This window comes from Zingiber officinale, chromosome 5B (assembly GCF_018446385.1).
Source record: "Zingiber officinale cultivar Zhangliang chromosome 5B, Zo_v1.1, whole genome shotgun sequence".
Classification (NCBI taxonomy): Eukaryota; Viridiplantae; Streptophyta; class Magnoliopsida; order Zingiberales; family Zingiberaceae; genus Zingiber; species Zingiber officinale.
Window position 1 is genome coordinate 8,898,555 of NC_055995.1, and position 15,775 is coordinate 8,914,329.

The 15,775-nt window shown below is 37.4% G+C and overlaps 1 protein-coding gene across 1 annotated transcript; it reads right to left on the reverse strand.

Moving 5' to 3' along the window:
• Positions 1–3,105: 3,105 nt before the first annotated feature.
• Positions 3,106–7,475, reverse strand: LOC121986484. The gene is made up of 7 exons (XM_042540451.1): positions 7,315–7,475; positions 6,815–7,257; positions 6,587–6,697; positions 4,355–4,504; positions 4,237–4,268; positions 3,548–3,736; positions 3,106–3,198 (listed from the first exon to the last, which is right to left on the reverse strand). The coding sequence occupies exons 1-7, from the start codon at positions 7,473–7,475 to the stop codon at positions 3,106–3,108; spliced, it is 1,179 nt and encodes a 392-aa protein (XP_042396385.1).
• Positions 7,476–15,775: the final 8,300 nt, after the last annotated feature.

The following is a 15,775-nucleotide window of genomic DNA, read 5'->3' on the forward strand; positions in this document are numbered from 1 at the left end:
TGGTCGCGGTGGCTGATAAGCCCGATTTTGTCGTGATTTGGGTATCAAATAATTTCACCGAACTCCTTTCTACACTAATGCAGTATAGGATGACTCGGATCGTCTCTCTCAAGGAATGTAAACAGTAGGATGATAGTCTTAGAATCAATTATTGTTGGCTTGGGTTTTCTAGACAAATTGGGATTTAAGAAATGACTTATGAACAAATAGAAGAAATAAGAACCAAAATTTATGCTACATTTGCAAATTCAATTCATGGAAAGTAACAAGAAAAGAATCTACTAATCTAAACTACTGCATTGAAAGAAAAAATAACCAAGAATAGCCTATTGCAGCCATTAAGCAAACCTAAATTGTTTAGACATCAAGAACAGTACTCTTAACCGAAGGTTTCAAAGCAATAGCAAGAGAATTTGAATCAACTATGCATTGATCAACTACAACAAACTAAAATTCAAACAGAGATAAAGAATCTATCATTTATAGGATTCACACTAATCAAATTGGAGAAACCCTAGCTTGGGTTCGGTCTACATCAGATGAAGAACTCAGCGTTGAAGACAAACAAAGTAACTCAGCTGGAAATGGATCAAGATCAGAGAAAAGGAAGAATCAAACACTTTCGATGGTCCAGATGGGTGCGGAACTTCAGGAAAGGAAGATCGCGTCCGGAAGACAAAAGAATCGGCTGAACCCACCAGATTCTTCACCTTCTCTGCTCTTCTTTCTCTCACGAAGTCGCGGTAGTGGTTTGAGATCAGATGATCGAAGTGGCATCGCCGGTTGCTTGTGAAAGATCACCGGAGGAAGGGAAGTGCCCTTGACCTCGCTTGCTCGCCGGCGGTGGAGTGATCGGAATCGCCGGAGAAGGATCGCACCTCCTCTGTTTTTGACGCGAGGACTGTAGCAAATTGACGCAGTACTGTAGCTTCTCATTTCCCATTTAAATCAGATCTGAAATCTGAGTCAATGGTTGAGATTAATTCGGATTGATCCAACGGTGTAAATTGCTCCAAATTCGATCCAAATCTTCAGATCTTGATCACTGGTTGTGATCCACTTCCCCTTGGCTTGGATGGACTAGATTCTTCACAGATGTCTTAGATCTACTCCGATCTTGGATGAACGGCTGAGATTGTTCCAGAGCTTGATCTTCTTATTTAAGCTCAGATTTGAACTCAATTTGAGTTGATCAAACTAGAGTCCTTGGCCTTTGATGCCTACAAAGAATATAACCAAATATTAGCATCAAATACCACAAATATGATATAATTTGCAATTAAGTCCACAAATGACTCTAACTCATGAAACATGGTGTAAACATGACTTTAACATATGAGAAGATTAAAATGTATGCCTATATGGATCAAAATATCATGATAAAATGATAGTTATCAAATTCCCCCACACTTATTCTTGCACGTCCCGTGCAAGCAAACAAAACAAAGAAACAACTAAAACAAACATCTCCACAATAATTCCCTAGTAATACCTAGAAGATAGTAATAGGAATTTAACTAAGACCATCTAAAGATCACAAACAATCATGAATTCGATCCAAACAATAATCAGTAGGTATGGTAGTTTCAATCCAATTAAAAAAATTTAGCAAATTGCAATCTCTCAAGGTATTCACCTATTCTAGCCCTCACACTCAAACATGCATATTAGTGGAGTTCAACTCAATGCAACTCACAACATTTCGCTACCATAAGCTTGCTTATTTTCTAATTCTCCACCACCATAAAACATAGCATACATGAATCAAAAGGATTTTATCATCAAGAATTGAAATGGAAGTAAAAAGAACAACGAAAGTGAATGAAAATGGCAAAAGAAAAGTATTTAATGAAGAAATTGAGAGATAAGAGTATTGGAGGAATATACTTGATGAGTTGACCATTTTGATGTGTAAAAAGATGAATACCATTTGTTTTTATCAATATAAAAGACCAAGCCAAACTTTTCTTCAATTTGATAGCTATCCAAAAATTTTGATACTCTATCTCCACACTTGATACTCTTTTGTTTTGCCACTGTTTTTTTCACTGTTTTTCCACTTTAATTCCCTCACTTAGAAACGAAAACAAACTCAAATCATGAAGAAGATGTCCCTCATGAAGAAGATGTCCCTCCCCCACACTTAAAGTATTGGCCTTCTCGGACAATAGAACAACACATGCCATCCAACTGCTTGATACACTTTTAAACCCCCATTCTTTTTCCATTCTACATTCTGTTCTTCATTCTTTTCTTTTCCTTTTCCTATTCTTTCGAAACTTAAGTAACCAAGAGATATAATTCCAAACCTTAACTCCAGCAAAGGCTCAAATCATTTTAACAAGAGGTAGAAATTTAGAAACCTACATATGCAGTATAATCAGAAATCAACACTGTCCATAACTGTAGATTGAATTCCAATTGTATTTGGTCAACAACAGCTCAAAGAAACAACATTAAACAAGATTCCAACTTCAGATATCCAGAAACAAGATTCCAACAGCATAATGAAGTCAACTTAATTACAGCATTAAGTTTCAGCTTTGTATTCAGAAATCAGCTACACACTTACACATCTCTTATATTATTTTTTTCACTGCTGCACACTACAAATTCCAGTCACTCTGCAACTCTTCAATTATCAGATAACTGCACAAAGAGATGGCACTCCATAGATTTGAAATTGGCACACAAATCAGTTCCCAAAGCTGATCTGCAGCTTTCTGACTTTTACTTCTTTTCTGTTTCTTCCTATAGTGCAGTTCTCTTCAAACATCAGCTGGTTCCAATATTTCTCAAGTAAATCTTCATTAAGTGCTATCATCACATATACTAAGCACTCAACTACTTTACCAAAGCTTACTCAGCAATGACATATAAAGATCAATAGTCCTGCTGTGCCATTTCAGAATTAAAACTGAAGTGCAGCTGGAAAATTCTAGATTCTGCATCTCTGCATTCTGATCTTTGGACTTGAGTTTCAAGATTCAAGAGTTGAATCAATTCTAGCTTTAAGTATGAAAATTTCAGCTCAAACAGTGGTCTTATTTAGCATTAGAGTGATTGGAGCTTCAATTCAAAGCAATATTAATCAGATAAACGTCATCAGATGTTGACACCAAACATGAATTGCTGATACATCAATTTCATTTCTGCAGAATCAGATGATGCAGAATTTTCCAGTTTGAATTCTGGATCCTAGAAATCAGTAGCAAATTTCAGTATAATCTAGAAAAGGTTTCATTGGTTCTTGTTTCTTTTACTGCTGGAAAATCAGAACTTCTTTAGTTGAGAGATTTTAAATTCCTCATCACTCGAGCATCACATGACTGAAAAACCAAATGTAATATCACATCTCAATGTTAAATTCTGGTTTTCCAGAGAACATGCACTTCTGAAACTGCATTGTGGTCTATGAATTCCTGTCAATTCCTATTTATAGCTTCCACTTCCAGTTTTTTTCTATGCAAATGACATTTGTTGTCTAAACATCTTAAATATTGCATTTCTATTGCTTAGGTACAGAACTGAAACAAGGCTAATTTACATCTACAGTAGTTCCTGAAACTCCACTTCCAGCAGCGAGATCAAATGAAATTTCAATCATTCCTACAGAATTCTTCAACTTTTGTTTATGAAACTTCTGTTCAGCATATTTTGAAGTTGTATTGATAACCAACATTTTCAACCAGCTAGAGGAGCGCATTCCATTGCAGTGGTAGGGAACCAAACCAAGCTTAAAGTAGCCCAGCAACAACAATTCAGAATTGAATTTTTTTCTAGTTTTGCAATCACAGTTTCTAGAGCTCAAATTCTGCATTTTCAGCAATCCCTTCGTCCAAGGATTTGAAACAATTGCAACTTAGATACTAATCTTTAATAGTTAACCAATTATATAGTGATCATATATCAAATTTAACACATCAGATTCCCTGCAGATCAGCTCAAAATATTATTATGGGGAATAAAGAACATCATTTGTCGATGCCAAAACAAAATATCAAGTCAAACTCTTCTTCAATTTAATCACTTCCATAGAATCTTGGCACACTATCCTCTCTATTTGATACTCTTCTTTGCTACTGTTTTTTTTAACACTTTAATTCCAGAATTTGGAAACTAAAATAGTCTCAAATCACCTTATGAAGAAGTTTTAAATTGCAAGAAGACTTATTCCCAGGAATTCAAATACAAATCCAAGCAAATGAATCTCTCAAATTCTGTCAAGATTGAGACCTTGAAATTTTCTGGATTGAGGAATCCAGAATCTGCAGAAATTACATTTTTGCAAAATTTCTGAAATGCAGGAATTCCTTAGATTTGATTCTGTATCTGATTTCTAGAATTTTGAAACCTTTGACAATTGAAGTTGAACTCTGAGAATGTTTAGCTAAATCTGATGCCTTTCGTGCATTTGAATTGAAGAAATCTATAAACTTTGGCACATAACAGTCTAAATTCTGTTCACAACCCAGCTTTTCCACAGCACAACAGTACCAACTTACTGGAATAAGTTTCAGTATTAAAAGTCAAAGTAATCAGCAAATTCAGGGAACTCTTCTCTGTCAATGTTTCTTGCCTCCTATCAACACATGACTCCTGTTATTTAATAGCTGATACCTCAAATATGTAAGCATGGTTCCACTACTGTTGATTCCTGGATACCTTAATTCAAGAAGTTCAGTTTCAGAATTGGTACAATTTTAGTTTCAGAAATCAGAACCTATGAGAGCCTTGCCTGAGAAATTAACCTTGATGAAGAATTTCATTTAGTAATGCATTGGTTAGAACTTGAGTTCCAAATAATGTTGATCAAAAATAGCTTCAGCAATTTGGCTCAACAAGTTTGAAACGCAAGATCTTGAACTGATACATCCACTGCAGTTTCTTTCTGCAGAATTCCAAAAATTCCACAGTTTGTCACTATTCCACTTCTCCTTACTTTGAACTGCTCTCTTTGCACAACTTAGTCCCAGAATTAGTAATATCCAAAATCCTCTGATCTTCACAAAAAAATTCTAGGAATCAATTTAATTTCCAACAATGCAGATCTTTAACAGAATTAGTACAGCTCTAATCAATTACACCTCTCATTTCTATCTTCTCTACTTTTTTTTCTTCCCTCCTGAAAAGAAAATACATCTATTCACTGCCATCATTCTTGAATTGAATTTTTCCCCACATGATTTCAAACTTTGTCAAGTACTTTGAATTTAAATCAACTTACAGAACATGATGCATCTCTTTAAACCATAGAAGGCTTAGGAAGGAGCCACTTGGCAGTAGAAAGATAAGAGCCTCACATGAACCTTTCATTGATTAAAGGTTTACAAGAAAACTTGGCTCTGATATAAGCAAAGGAACCATTTTTTTCATATTTAGCATTTTCCAATCCCAACAATAGGAACTAAATAGCAACTCATAATTCTGAAACTGATGTCCAAGGCTCTGATATAAGCAAAAACTGCACTTGATTTTAAACTAATGCCCTTTTCTTCAAGTATTTATCAAGCACTTTTTACAAAATTCACCAATCTCAGAATTTCTAATCGATTTTGACCTCCATAAATTCCCAACACATAACATCCCCCACACTTAATCCTTTGTCCATCTTGCAAAATCTAACTCATCAAGAATTCAACCAAATCTCCCAACAAAATGGAAGCAACGCAAAGTGATCAAGAATTAGAATGCTTAATGAGAATGTTTCAAGAAAATTATGGAGAGAGAAATGGAAAATAATGAGGGAACAAAAATGACAAATATCCTTTATTTCCATGCATACATATGTTATTGTGATTTTGAAAAGAAGCAAAGCAAGTTCTAGAGTTCAATTGCTATGCGTACATGTCACACAAAGAAAATAATAGTGTATAGGGTTTAGGTGGTCCTCTCTAGGTATTTTCATGCAATCAAGCTCAATCAATCAAATTGGAATCCACCACCAAACTAGCCATTATCATGTATGTAGAGAATCCAATCATGTTTAATGACCTAAAATTGATGATCAAATTAAAGAAATTTTTACCATCTTAAAAGTATTACTAGAACAATTTCATGAAGAATTTTATTCAAAACGAAATGCTATGTAGACTAGACAAAGTGCAAAATATGGAATCAAAATGCAAATGTAACATATAAAAGTAAAAGAAAGTGGAAAGCAAAAAGAAAAACAAGGAACAAACTCCCCTTTATTCGGGCGGTTGTAAACGAATTAGAAGTAGAATTCATGCCGGTATTGGAATGGTTCTTCCAGGTGGTTGGAGTCGGTTAAGGTGTAAAATCCACTTTGGAAGTGGAATATTGTGTATTGAGGTCAAAACCTCTCCTCCCACCATATGCTCCTTGAAAATTTGTCCCGGCGGTTGAAGACGGTTCAATTTAAGCATCCACTCCGGTAGCCTATAAAAATGGAAGGTAGACATCCCTCGCAAGCATATGAGGTAAGAAAAAGATGTAACAATATTAGTCCCTCTAAAACATGTGTCAAGAAATGCATCACATCCAACAAAGTCAATTAATGGTACCTTTATAAAATCTTCTAATGAATTACAAGAAATACTAACCTTGTCATGTTGGAAGGTACCTGGAGGTTCTAAAATGGTAACTGTGACCTCCTCATAATCAAGTAGTAGCTCAGGCTCTGGTCCTGGCTTTGGCTCAGGTGGTGTATCTAAGGGAAGTGATTCTTGGGGCTCTGCTTCCATAGCATAAGTCCCTACACTCTCATCATCAACATCTGGTTCAGGTGATTCTTGGGGTATTGCTTCCAATGTGCAATCCCCTACACTTTCCTCATCATCCACATCAGTACCTGCATTATCAGTTACATCTACAACAACAGTATCAGTAAAGTCAGAAATTCTTACAACTACAGAATCATAACAAGAAATATTAGAGGAGTCCTGTGAAGTAATAAAATCAAGATCAGGTCTGTCCAAAACACTACAATCCCTCTTCTCACTGAAGCATGGTGCTTGTTGCTGGCTAATGGATGATGCAAATTGGTCTACTTGTATCTGAAAGTTTTGTATCTCTGCAAATTGTTGCTTTTGATACTCTATCATTTGCTGGATAATCTCTTTAAGGTCCTGTGTTGAATTAGGAGAAGGAGCTTCATCTTGAAATGTTCCCCATGGAGTTCGATCACTCTGATGGACTGGATGTGGCCAAGTAGGTGAGTAATCTCCTTGAAATCCCTGTGGACTCTGATATGCTGGATATGGCTCAGCGAATTGTCCTTGTGTATCCTCATACCTGAAATGTGATTGATCCAACCAATTAGAATTATATGAATTTGGAAATAACCCATACCTATTTGGCTGCTCTATGGGTGGATAATATTGGGGTCCAGATTGATAGTACTGAGTCTGAGGATGATAGTACTGAGGCTCAGGATGATAGTATTGAGGTTGATTAGGCTGATAATACCGACTCTCCATCTCACCTCCAAAATGCTGATAATATGGATCCATGGTCAAAGAAATTTCCTGCTCTTACACTGAAACACTAGCAAATAAAATCAGGAGACACAGGAACATATAAGATCAAACACATGGATATATGAACATGAAAGCAATTGAAACAATTTTTTTCAAATTTTTATGTAAAAAGAAAAAAGAAACAATCCTAAGGTATCAAACACCGCTACACTCCCCGGCAACGGCGCCAATTTTGATAAGCCCGATTTTGTCGTGATTTGGGTATCAAATAATTTCACCGAACTCCTTTCTACACTAATGCAGTATAGGATGACTCGGATCGTCTCTCTCAAGGAATGTAAACAGTAGGATGATAGTCTTAGAATCAATTATTGTTGGCTTGGGTTTTCTAGACAAATTGGGATTTAAGAAATGACTTATGAACAAATAGAAGAAATAAGAACCAAAATTTATGCTACATTTGCAAATTCAATTCATGGAAAGTAACAAGAAAAGAATCTACTAATCTAAACTACTGCATTGAAAGAAAAAATAACCAAGAATAGCCTATTGCAGCCATTAAGCAAACCTAAATTGTTTAGACATCAAGAACAGTACTCTTAACCGAAGGTTTCAAAGCAATAGCAAGAGAATTTGAATCAACTATGCATTGATCAACTACAACAAACTAAAATTCAAACAGAGATAAAGAATCTATCATTTATAGGATTCACACTAATCAAATTGGAGAAACCCTAGCTTGGGTTCGGTCTACATCAGATGAAGAACTCGGCGTTGAAGACAAACAAAGTAACTCAGCTGGAAATGGATCAAGATCAGAGAAAAGGAAGAATCAAACACTTTCGATGGTTCAGATGGGTGCGGAACTTCAGGAAAGGAAGATCGCGTCCGGAAGACAAAAGAATCGGCTGAACCCACCAGATTCTTCACCTTCTCTGCTCTTCTTTCTCTCACGAAGTCGCGGTAGTGGTTTGAGATCAGATGATCGAAGTGGCATCGCCGGTTGCTTGTGAAAGATCACCGGAGGAAGGGAAGTGCCCTTGACCTCGCTTGCTCGCCGGCGGTGGAGTGGATCGGAATCGCCGGAGAAGGATCGCACCTCCTCTGTTTTTGACGCGAGGACTGTAGCAAATTGACGCAGTACTGTAGCTTCTCATTTCCCATTTAAATCAGATCTGAAATCTGAGTCAATGGTTGAGATTAATTCGGATTGATCCAACGGTGTAAATTGCTCCAAATTCGATCCAAATCTTCAGATCTTGATCACTGGTTGTGATCCACTTCCCCTTGGCTTGGATGGACTAGATTCTTCACAGATGTCTTAGATCTACTCCGATCTTGGATGAACGGCTGAGATTGTTCCAGAGCTTGATCTTCTTATTTAAGCTCAGATTTGAACTCAATTTGAGTTGATCAAACTAGAGTCCTTGGCCTTTGATGCCTACAAAGAATATAACCAAATATTAGCATCAAATACCACAAATATGATATAATTTGCAATTAAGTCCACAAATGACTCTAACTCATGAAACATGGTGTAAACATGACTTTAACATATGAGAAGATTAAAATGTATGCCTATATGGATCAAAATATCATGATAAAATGATAGTTATCAGTGGCTTGTTTGTTGACGGAAAGTCGTGGGCGATCCGGCTCCCACGGATGGCTGACGCTGCTACAGGACCCTGCGCACACTCAGACGATCCACCCTCTCGTTAGAGACCAAAACCCAGGGAAAAAAGTCCCCGGATCAGGCCCTCCGACGCTCAAGTCAGGTCCCCTTTTCCCCGAAATCAAAGAGCCAAACGAGAAAAGTAAAAGACTGGTAGGAAAAAATGACGAGTGAGCGTACCCGCGTATGAGGAATCCTCCTCCTCTTTATGCACCCGCCTCGCCTCCAGAACCTGCCCTCCTGTCAGAAAACGTTAGACCCTAGGCTTTGTCGTGTAGTCCGGACACCTGTCCCCCCTATTGGTCGTGAAAACATCTTCTTGTTTAGGAACCTCCGCCTTCCCACATAGGCTTTGTCTTGTAGTAGGGGACATCTGGCAGGCTGCTATTGGTCATGAGGGCATCCTTTTGTTTAGGAACCTCCGCCTTCACGCATACTGTTGGTGTGTAATGATTATCCCTGACGGACCATTGAGATTCTCCGATTCCCGCACCGCTCAGTGCATCCGATCTACCGTGGCTTGCCCAGGCCTCACTTCCTCCGATCGGACCCAGCCTTTAAGCATCACCTGCCAGTCGGGCTGACCTGTACTTCCGGCCTTCGAATCGCAGACCTGCGGATCGAGCTGCCTCTACTCAGCTCTGTCGATCCCGACCTGTGATTTGTGACCTGCCCCTCCAGGCCTTCGGATCGCGGACTCGTAGGCCGAACTGCTTCAACCCAGTCCTGCTGCTTCCGATCAGTGAATATTCCCTGGCCTTCGACCGCAGGCCTGTATGTCGAGCTACCTCTGTCCAACTTTGCCGATCCCGTCATGTGAATACTTCCTGACCCTCGACCGCTGACCTGTGTGTCGAGCTGCCTATACTCAGCTCTGTTTCTTCCGATCAGTGAATATTCCCTGGCCTTCGACCGCAGGTCTGTAGGTCGAGCTGTCTCCCTGATTTCTGACTACCCCCTCTGCCTGCCTCTGATTGCTTAGTCAGCTTGCCTATTGACTGCCAAGTCACCTTGACTACTGACCGTCACATTCTCTTGACTTTTGACCGTCATATGGCCTTGACCCTTCTCCCCCTTTCCCTTTGGGACCCCTCCATCGCCAACCGTATCACTCTTAAATCTTCTTCCTCCTCTAAATATACTTTGTTCCTTTAGTAATCTTCCTTCACTCTGGGGATTCCTTTATTGATTCCTGTCCTGGGGTACCTATAATATAAAGCCAATGGAGCTGCTATAAATCCAATGTTTAGAAAACATATTTCACTGGTGTGCATGTCTCTCCTCTCTGTCAGTGGAGTTAGAACTTTGCTCTGGGAGTCAGAACTTAACTTAGCTTTCATCCCCTTACGGTAGCCAACTTAGCCCCTCACGGTATCCGTGAACTTCGCTTTTATCCAGTAAGAACTTCGCTTTCATCCGCAATAGCCTTATACAAAATAGAAGGAAGTATATTAGGATCAAATACTATAAGTATAGAGTGTTTTTTGGCAGGCGCTCTTTCTCCAAGTATGGAGTCTTCCTTCCCAGGCGCTCTTTCTGCTTTCTCTATTCTGAATACCGGCGTATGAGTCTGAACCAAGTCTGAACCTCCTAAGTCATAACATGAAGAGCACCCTTTGTCCAAGTCTTACCCAAAAGCCTCACTGAACCAAAAGCCTCCGTGCAATTTCAGCCTCCGTCCAAGTCTGACCCCTTCCCCTTGAGCAACCCTCCATGCAAGTCTTGAGTAACCCTCAGTCTTAACACCCCTGCCCTGCATCTAAGTCAGAACCAAGTTTCTTGGAGTCGTCCGTTAGATCAAGTAGTGGATCCAGCCAATCTTATGTGTCAGGAAAGTTTATGAATAATAAAGGTTCGTGCATCAATTCTTATATTTCAATTCAAAGTCAAAGATAAGTTCTTATAGTAAGAAGAATTTCAATAATAATATTATAAGGAATTTCTTTTATTATAAGGAATTTCTTTAATTAGGAGTCTCTATACGCTACGCTCTATACGAGCGAAGGCGAAGAGTTATCTATTTTGAAGTTCAGTTTTCGTGACTACTCCTATTAGTATAGCTACAGAATTTGAACCAGTTTAGTATAGCTACAGAACTTGAACCAGTTAAGTTGTCGTCACTTTGTTCGCTCCTCCTATTACTATACCTACTGAACTTGAACCGAAACCTACAGTACTGAACTTGAACCGAAGAGTGGTCGGATCCCGACCCTGTCCCTTACGCTTACACTTACACTAGGAAAGCGGTCATGCCCTCTCCTTCAGTTCTTCAGTCGAGCTATTACATACCCTCTACTATCACTTAAGATTCAACCTTATGAGTAGATCTGCTCTGGCACCTGACTTCCCTAGCTCTGAGCCCTCTCACTTGACTTCTTAAGATGAAAGAAAACCCTCTGACTTCCGATTCAACCCTCTACTATCACTTAAGATTAAGATCAATCATAATCATACCATGTACCCGAACCCCTTTATGGTCTTTTTCGAGATGCTATTGAGAGTACCATGTATGTATCAGTCTTTCTATAAGCATACCCATGTGCGTATCAGTGTTGCTTAAGCGCAGGAGTAGAGTAGGCATTAGCTATTATTAGCTCTTACCGAAAAGGACCCTCGAGGGATGGGACTGATCGAGAGCCTAGGAACCCTCAACTCAACGTTGCATGTGAGCAAACTAAGCCGACTCAAGCATGTGAGCAAGCTATTTCTAAGCAGCTGGGCCCTGAATAGATCCTTCTTTCTGGCAAGGTAGATGCTAGTCAGGTAGATCCCTCTGGCAGAGTAAGGTATTTCCTAGTCAGGTAGATCCTTCTGGATGAATCAGGTAGATCCTTCTGGCGGAGTAAGGAATCTAAGAGTATATCCGTGTAGATCCTGATGGTGGAGTAAGGAATCTAAGAGTATATCCGTGCTTCCTTTCCTAATATAATATATGTGCTTAGATGTATAATATATGTGCTTAGATGGATTATATGTGTCATGTGTGCTTAGATGGATTATATGTGTGTGCTTACCGGATTTGCACTTGCCTTGCGTGCTTTCCTTATTCCTCATTTGGAAACCCCCCTTATGCTTCAATAGCTCCCAATTCTCCAATGGTTAGAACAGCGTAATTCAATTCAATAAATGCATAAATGAATTGAGTTCAAGGTCTCGCAATTGAGTTAATAAAGGCTTGATATATATCTTTTCTTTAGGTCTCGCAATTTGCTTGATATATAGGTGAGAAGGCACTCATATAGAATATAGATGTGTCTTGAAGCCCTCCTTGATTAATATTAATAGCAAGGGTGCTCGGGTTCCAGTCTCATCAGTCTGGATATGCCCATCTCAATAGACAGATTTTGAGTCTGAATAGCTACCTTTCTCTAAAGTAAGTTCACTATCTATATCTGTGTTTCATGACCGGATTGCACTTTCTTTCATGAGGGGATTGCACTATCTTTCTTTTTATCACACCTGAACACCTGAGGATTGCACTCTCTATATCCGTCTTTTTTATTGTGTTTTTTATCAAACCATCTGTCTTTTTATCTCTATCTCATTATAACACCTTGTAACACCTGAACAATTCAACCCGTCACTAGTAGAATTTTGACTTTTTACTTCGTATATTCACCGAAGTCATAGATAGATAATTACCGAAGTAGACGCACGTGAAGTAATAAGGTACTATTTTACTTCATCATATTACCAAAGTCGTATCCAGGAAAAAAGCGAAGTCTTTGACCGGTTCAAGGATGCAAAACCGGTTCAAAGTTGGACCGATGCTGAAGTAAGAAAACATTTTTTACTTCGTTTGTTTTGTAAAGTGCCGAAGTAAAAAATGATATATAACTTCACGATTTAAATGGATTGCTGAAGTAAAAAAATATCTTTTACTTCATCGGTTGTATAACATGCTGAAGTAATAGATGATATGTAACGTCACGGTTTATATTGATTGGTGAAGTAAAATTTCATCTATAACTTCACCATATTTTTTATTAATCGAAGTAATTGGTATTATATTACTTCATAGTTTATATTTATTAACAAAGTAATTGATTGTCAAGACTTCATTATTTTGTATTATACTGAAGTAATTGATAAGATACAACTTCACAATTATTAAACTGTAGTGAAGTAAATGTTACCTTTGACTTCGACACAATTTTAATGTGACGAAGTATAAAAATATTTTTCACTTCATCAAAATTAAACAATATATATATATATATATATATATAAAATGACAAATACCATAACAATCCAGAAATTTATCCATCAATCCACAAGTATATATATATATATCCATAAATCCACAAGCATAACTAAAAAATACATCCACAAACCAAAAGTGTATATCCACAGGTATGTATGTCCAAAACTCTATAATGTAAAATAAAATATTTATCCTAACGTACAAGACCCATTTAGGCACCTAGATACGAGTAGATGAATTCGCTCCATTCACTTCTGACTTCATCATATTGACATTGGTCGTAATATTGATTCTTGATTGTTCCTGCAAACTTTTATCTAAAAAACAAAATACAAAAATACATTAGATTTATAAAATCTACAAAAATGCATTAGATTTATAAAATCATTACATTCATTATATATCATAAAGAAGAAACTCACCAACTTCTCCAACTGTAGATTTTCACATTCAACTATCTCTTTCATGTACCTCATCACACAATATCCGCATTCAACAAAACCACTTTGTTTTAGATTACCCTATAATGTAATCAAAAAAGTAATGCAACAATTACAATCCAAATAATAAGAACCATCCACTCATGTCCTAATATATATGTACAATACATGCCATCAATTACTTAAAACCTGGTGCTTTAGCAATACCCTTTGAGGCATTGTACATCTTGACCCCACTACATTTTAAAAAGTAAAAAAGTTATATTTTTCATATTTATAAGTGAATGCATTCAAAATCAACATAATCTACTACCCACTTGGTCACCATAGTTTTCCATGCATCGTCTCGGTTTCTATTAGACATAGAGTCCAATAAATATATCATATTTTTATCTTCATTGACAATAGTCAAGATCCAATGGTACCTGCAAAAATAAAAATATAACATTGACTAATATGTAGTAAGAATCGATAAATAATTAAAATATTACCCAGTGTTGTATGGGATGAGGCAGATGCTGTCTCTACACACTGCTTCCAACTGATCGGCAATATGTTGTGATATGTCACGACCATCTTTACCAATTGGTCATGTAGGTATGTTGCCAGGATCCACAAATGAAGCATAATCAGACTATAAATATGCAGATTTTATGCCCATTTAATTTTTTTGGGTAAATTTTGTATTCTATAGACTATAATATTTCTTAATTAAGTTAATGCTATTCAACTAATTGTCATCCTATATGAACTGGTATGATTTCCAATTTAAGGTTAAACGAAGTGCTTATTGCATACTTTTTTATGTACAAGAAAAATTGGACTTCTATGATCAAATGCATTCAAGCCATATGTTGGAAACTTGTAGGCCGTTAAAGATTTATATTCAAAATTAACTCCATTTCAATGGCTGCATATGGCTCGTCATCCCAACAGACTGACATTTCTTGATCACGTTTTGAACAAGAAACATACATGTCTCAATATCTATTTTTTACTTAGACAGACACATTTCTTGAGCCTTAACATAACACCACCTAAGAGTATGATATCTCGTCGAAGATATGTAATATATTCTTCACGAAGATCCTAAAGATTTGAGACTTTCACATCATAAAAAATTTCAACGATCACTGATTCCTTGAGAATCAAAGACGATGAACTAGAAATCAGTCAAAGTAAGAACTCATTGCAGATTTCTATAAACATCAAATTAGATTCGAGAGAGGGCAGTAGAAGACTGACCCTATAATGCAAGACTGAAGATGCAAAAATGGTGGACAGAGATGCAAGTCTGGAGAAGCACGGCTGGAGACGCACACGCACGGCTGGAGACGCAAAAAAAATAGAGGGCCGAGACGCAAGGCTGGAGACGCAGGCTGGAGACGCGGAGAACAGAGATGCAAGGCTTGAGACGGACGGAGACGCAAGCTAGATAAAAAATGGAGGCGCGGTTAGAGATGTGGAGGACGGAGAAACAAGCTCATGGAGAAGAAAAAACGGCGTGCGGTGAAGGCTGGAGACGCACGCTAGCTAGGGCTTGGAATTTTTTTTGAGGTTACGCTATTTATTTTAGAAAGGGTATAATAATGTTAATTATGAATTGTAGAAATTAAAAGTGAGATGGGAAATAGAAGTGTAATTAATGGCATCCGGTTCATCTTTTAACTTCACACGAAAAAAAATTATATATATTTTAAATTTTTTTACTTTATCAAAATTAATGTACCGAAGTAAAATATTGTTAAAATTAATAATGAAGCTCTTATTTTTTAAATTTTGAAGTAAAAAATAATATTTTACTTCGCTAGTATTATTAACGAAGTTGATTGTTATATATTACTTCGTAATTAACAATCGCCGAAGTAAAGAGTGGCGAAGTAAAAAGCCAAAATTCTACTAGTGCGTTATATCTCTTATTTGATCTGTCTATCTCACGCATTGATATCTGATCTCACTAGTAATATCTGATCTGTCTATCTCACCAGTTATATCTCAATTCAAACTCAATTCA

Excerpts from the sequence above, each read along its gene's own strand:
- LOC121986484 (XM_042540451.1), bottom strand. The coding sequence starts at position 7,475 with ATGGATCCATATTATCAGCATTTTGGAGGTGAGATGGAGAGTCGGTAT. Across the intron at positions 4,505-6,586 it reads TACCATTTTAGAACCTCCAG|TAAGTTGGTACTGTTGTGCT; the intron begins GTACCTTCCAAC and ends AACTTATTCCAG. Across the intron at positions 3,199-3,547 it reads TTTCAGGAACTACTGTAGAT|GATCCAGAATTCAAACTGGA; the intron begins GTAAATTAGCCT and ends ACTGATTTCTAG.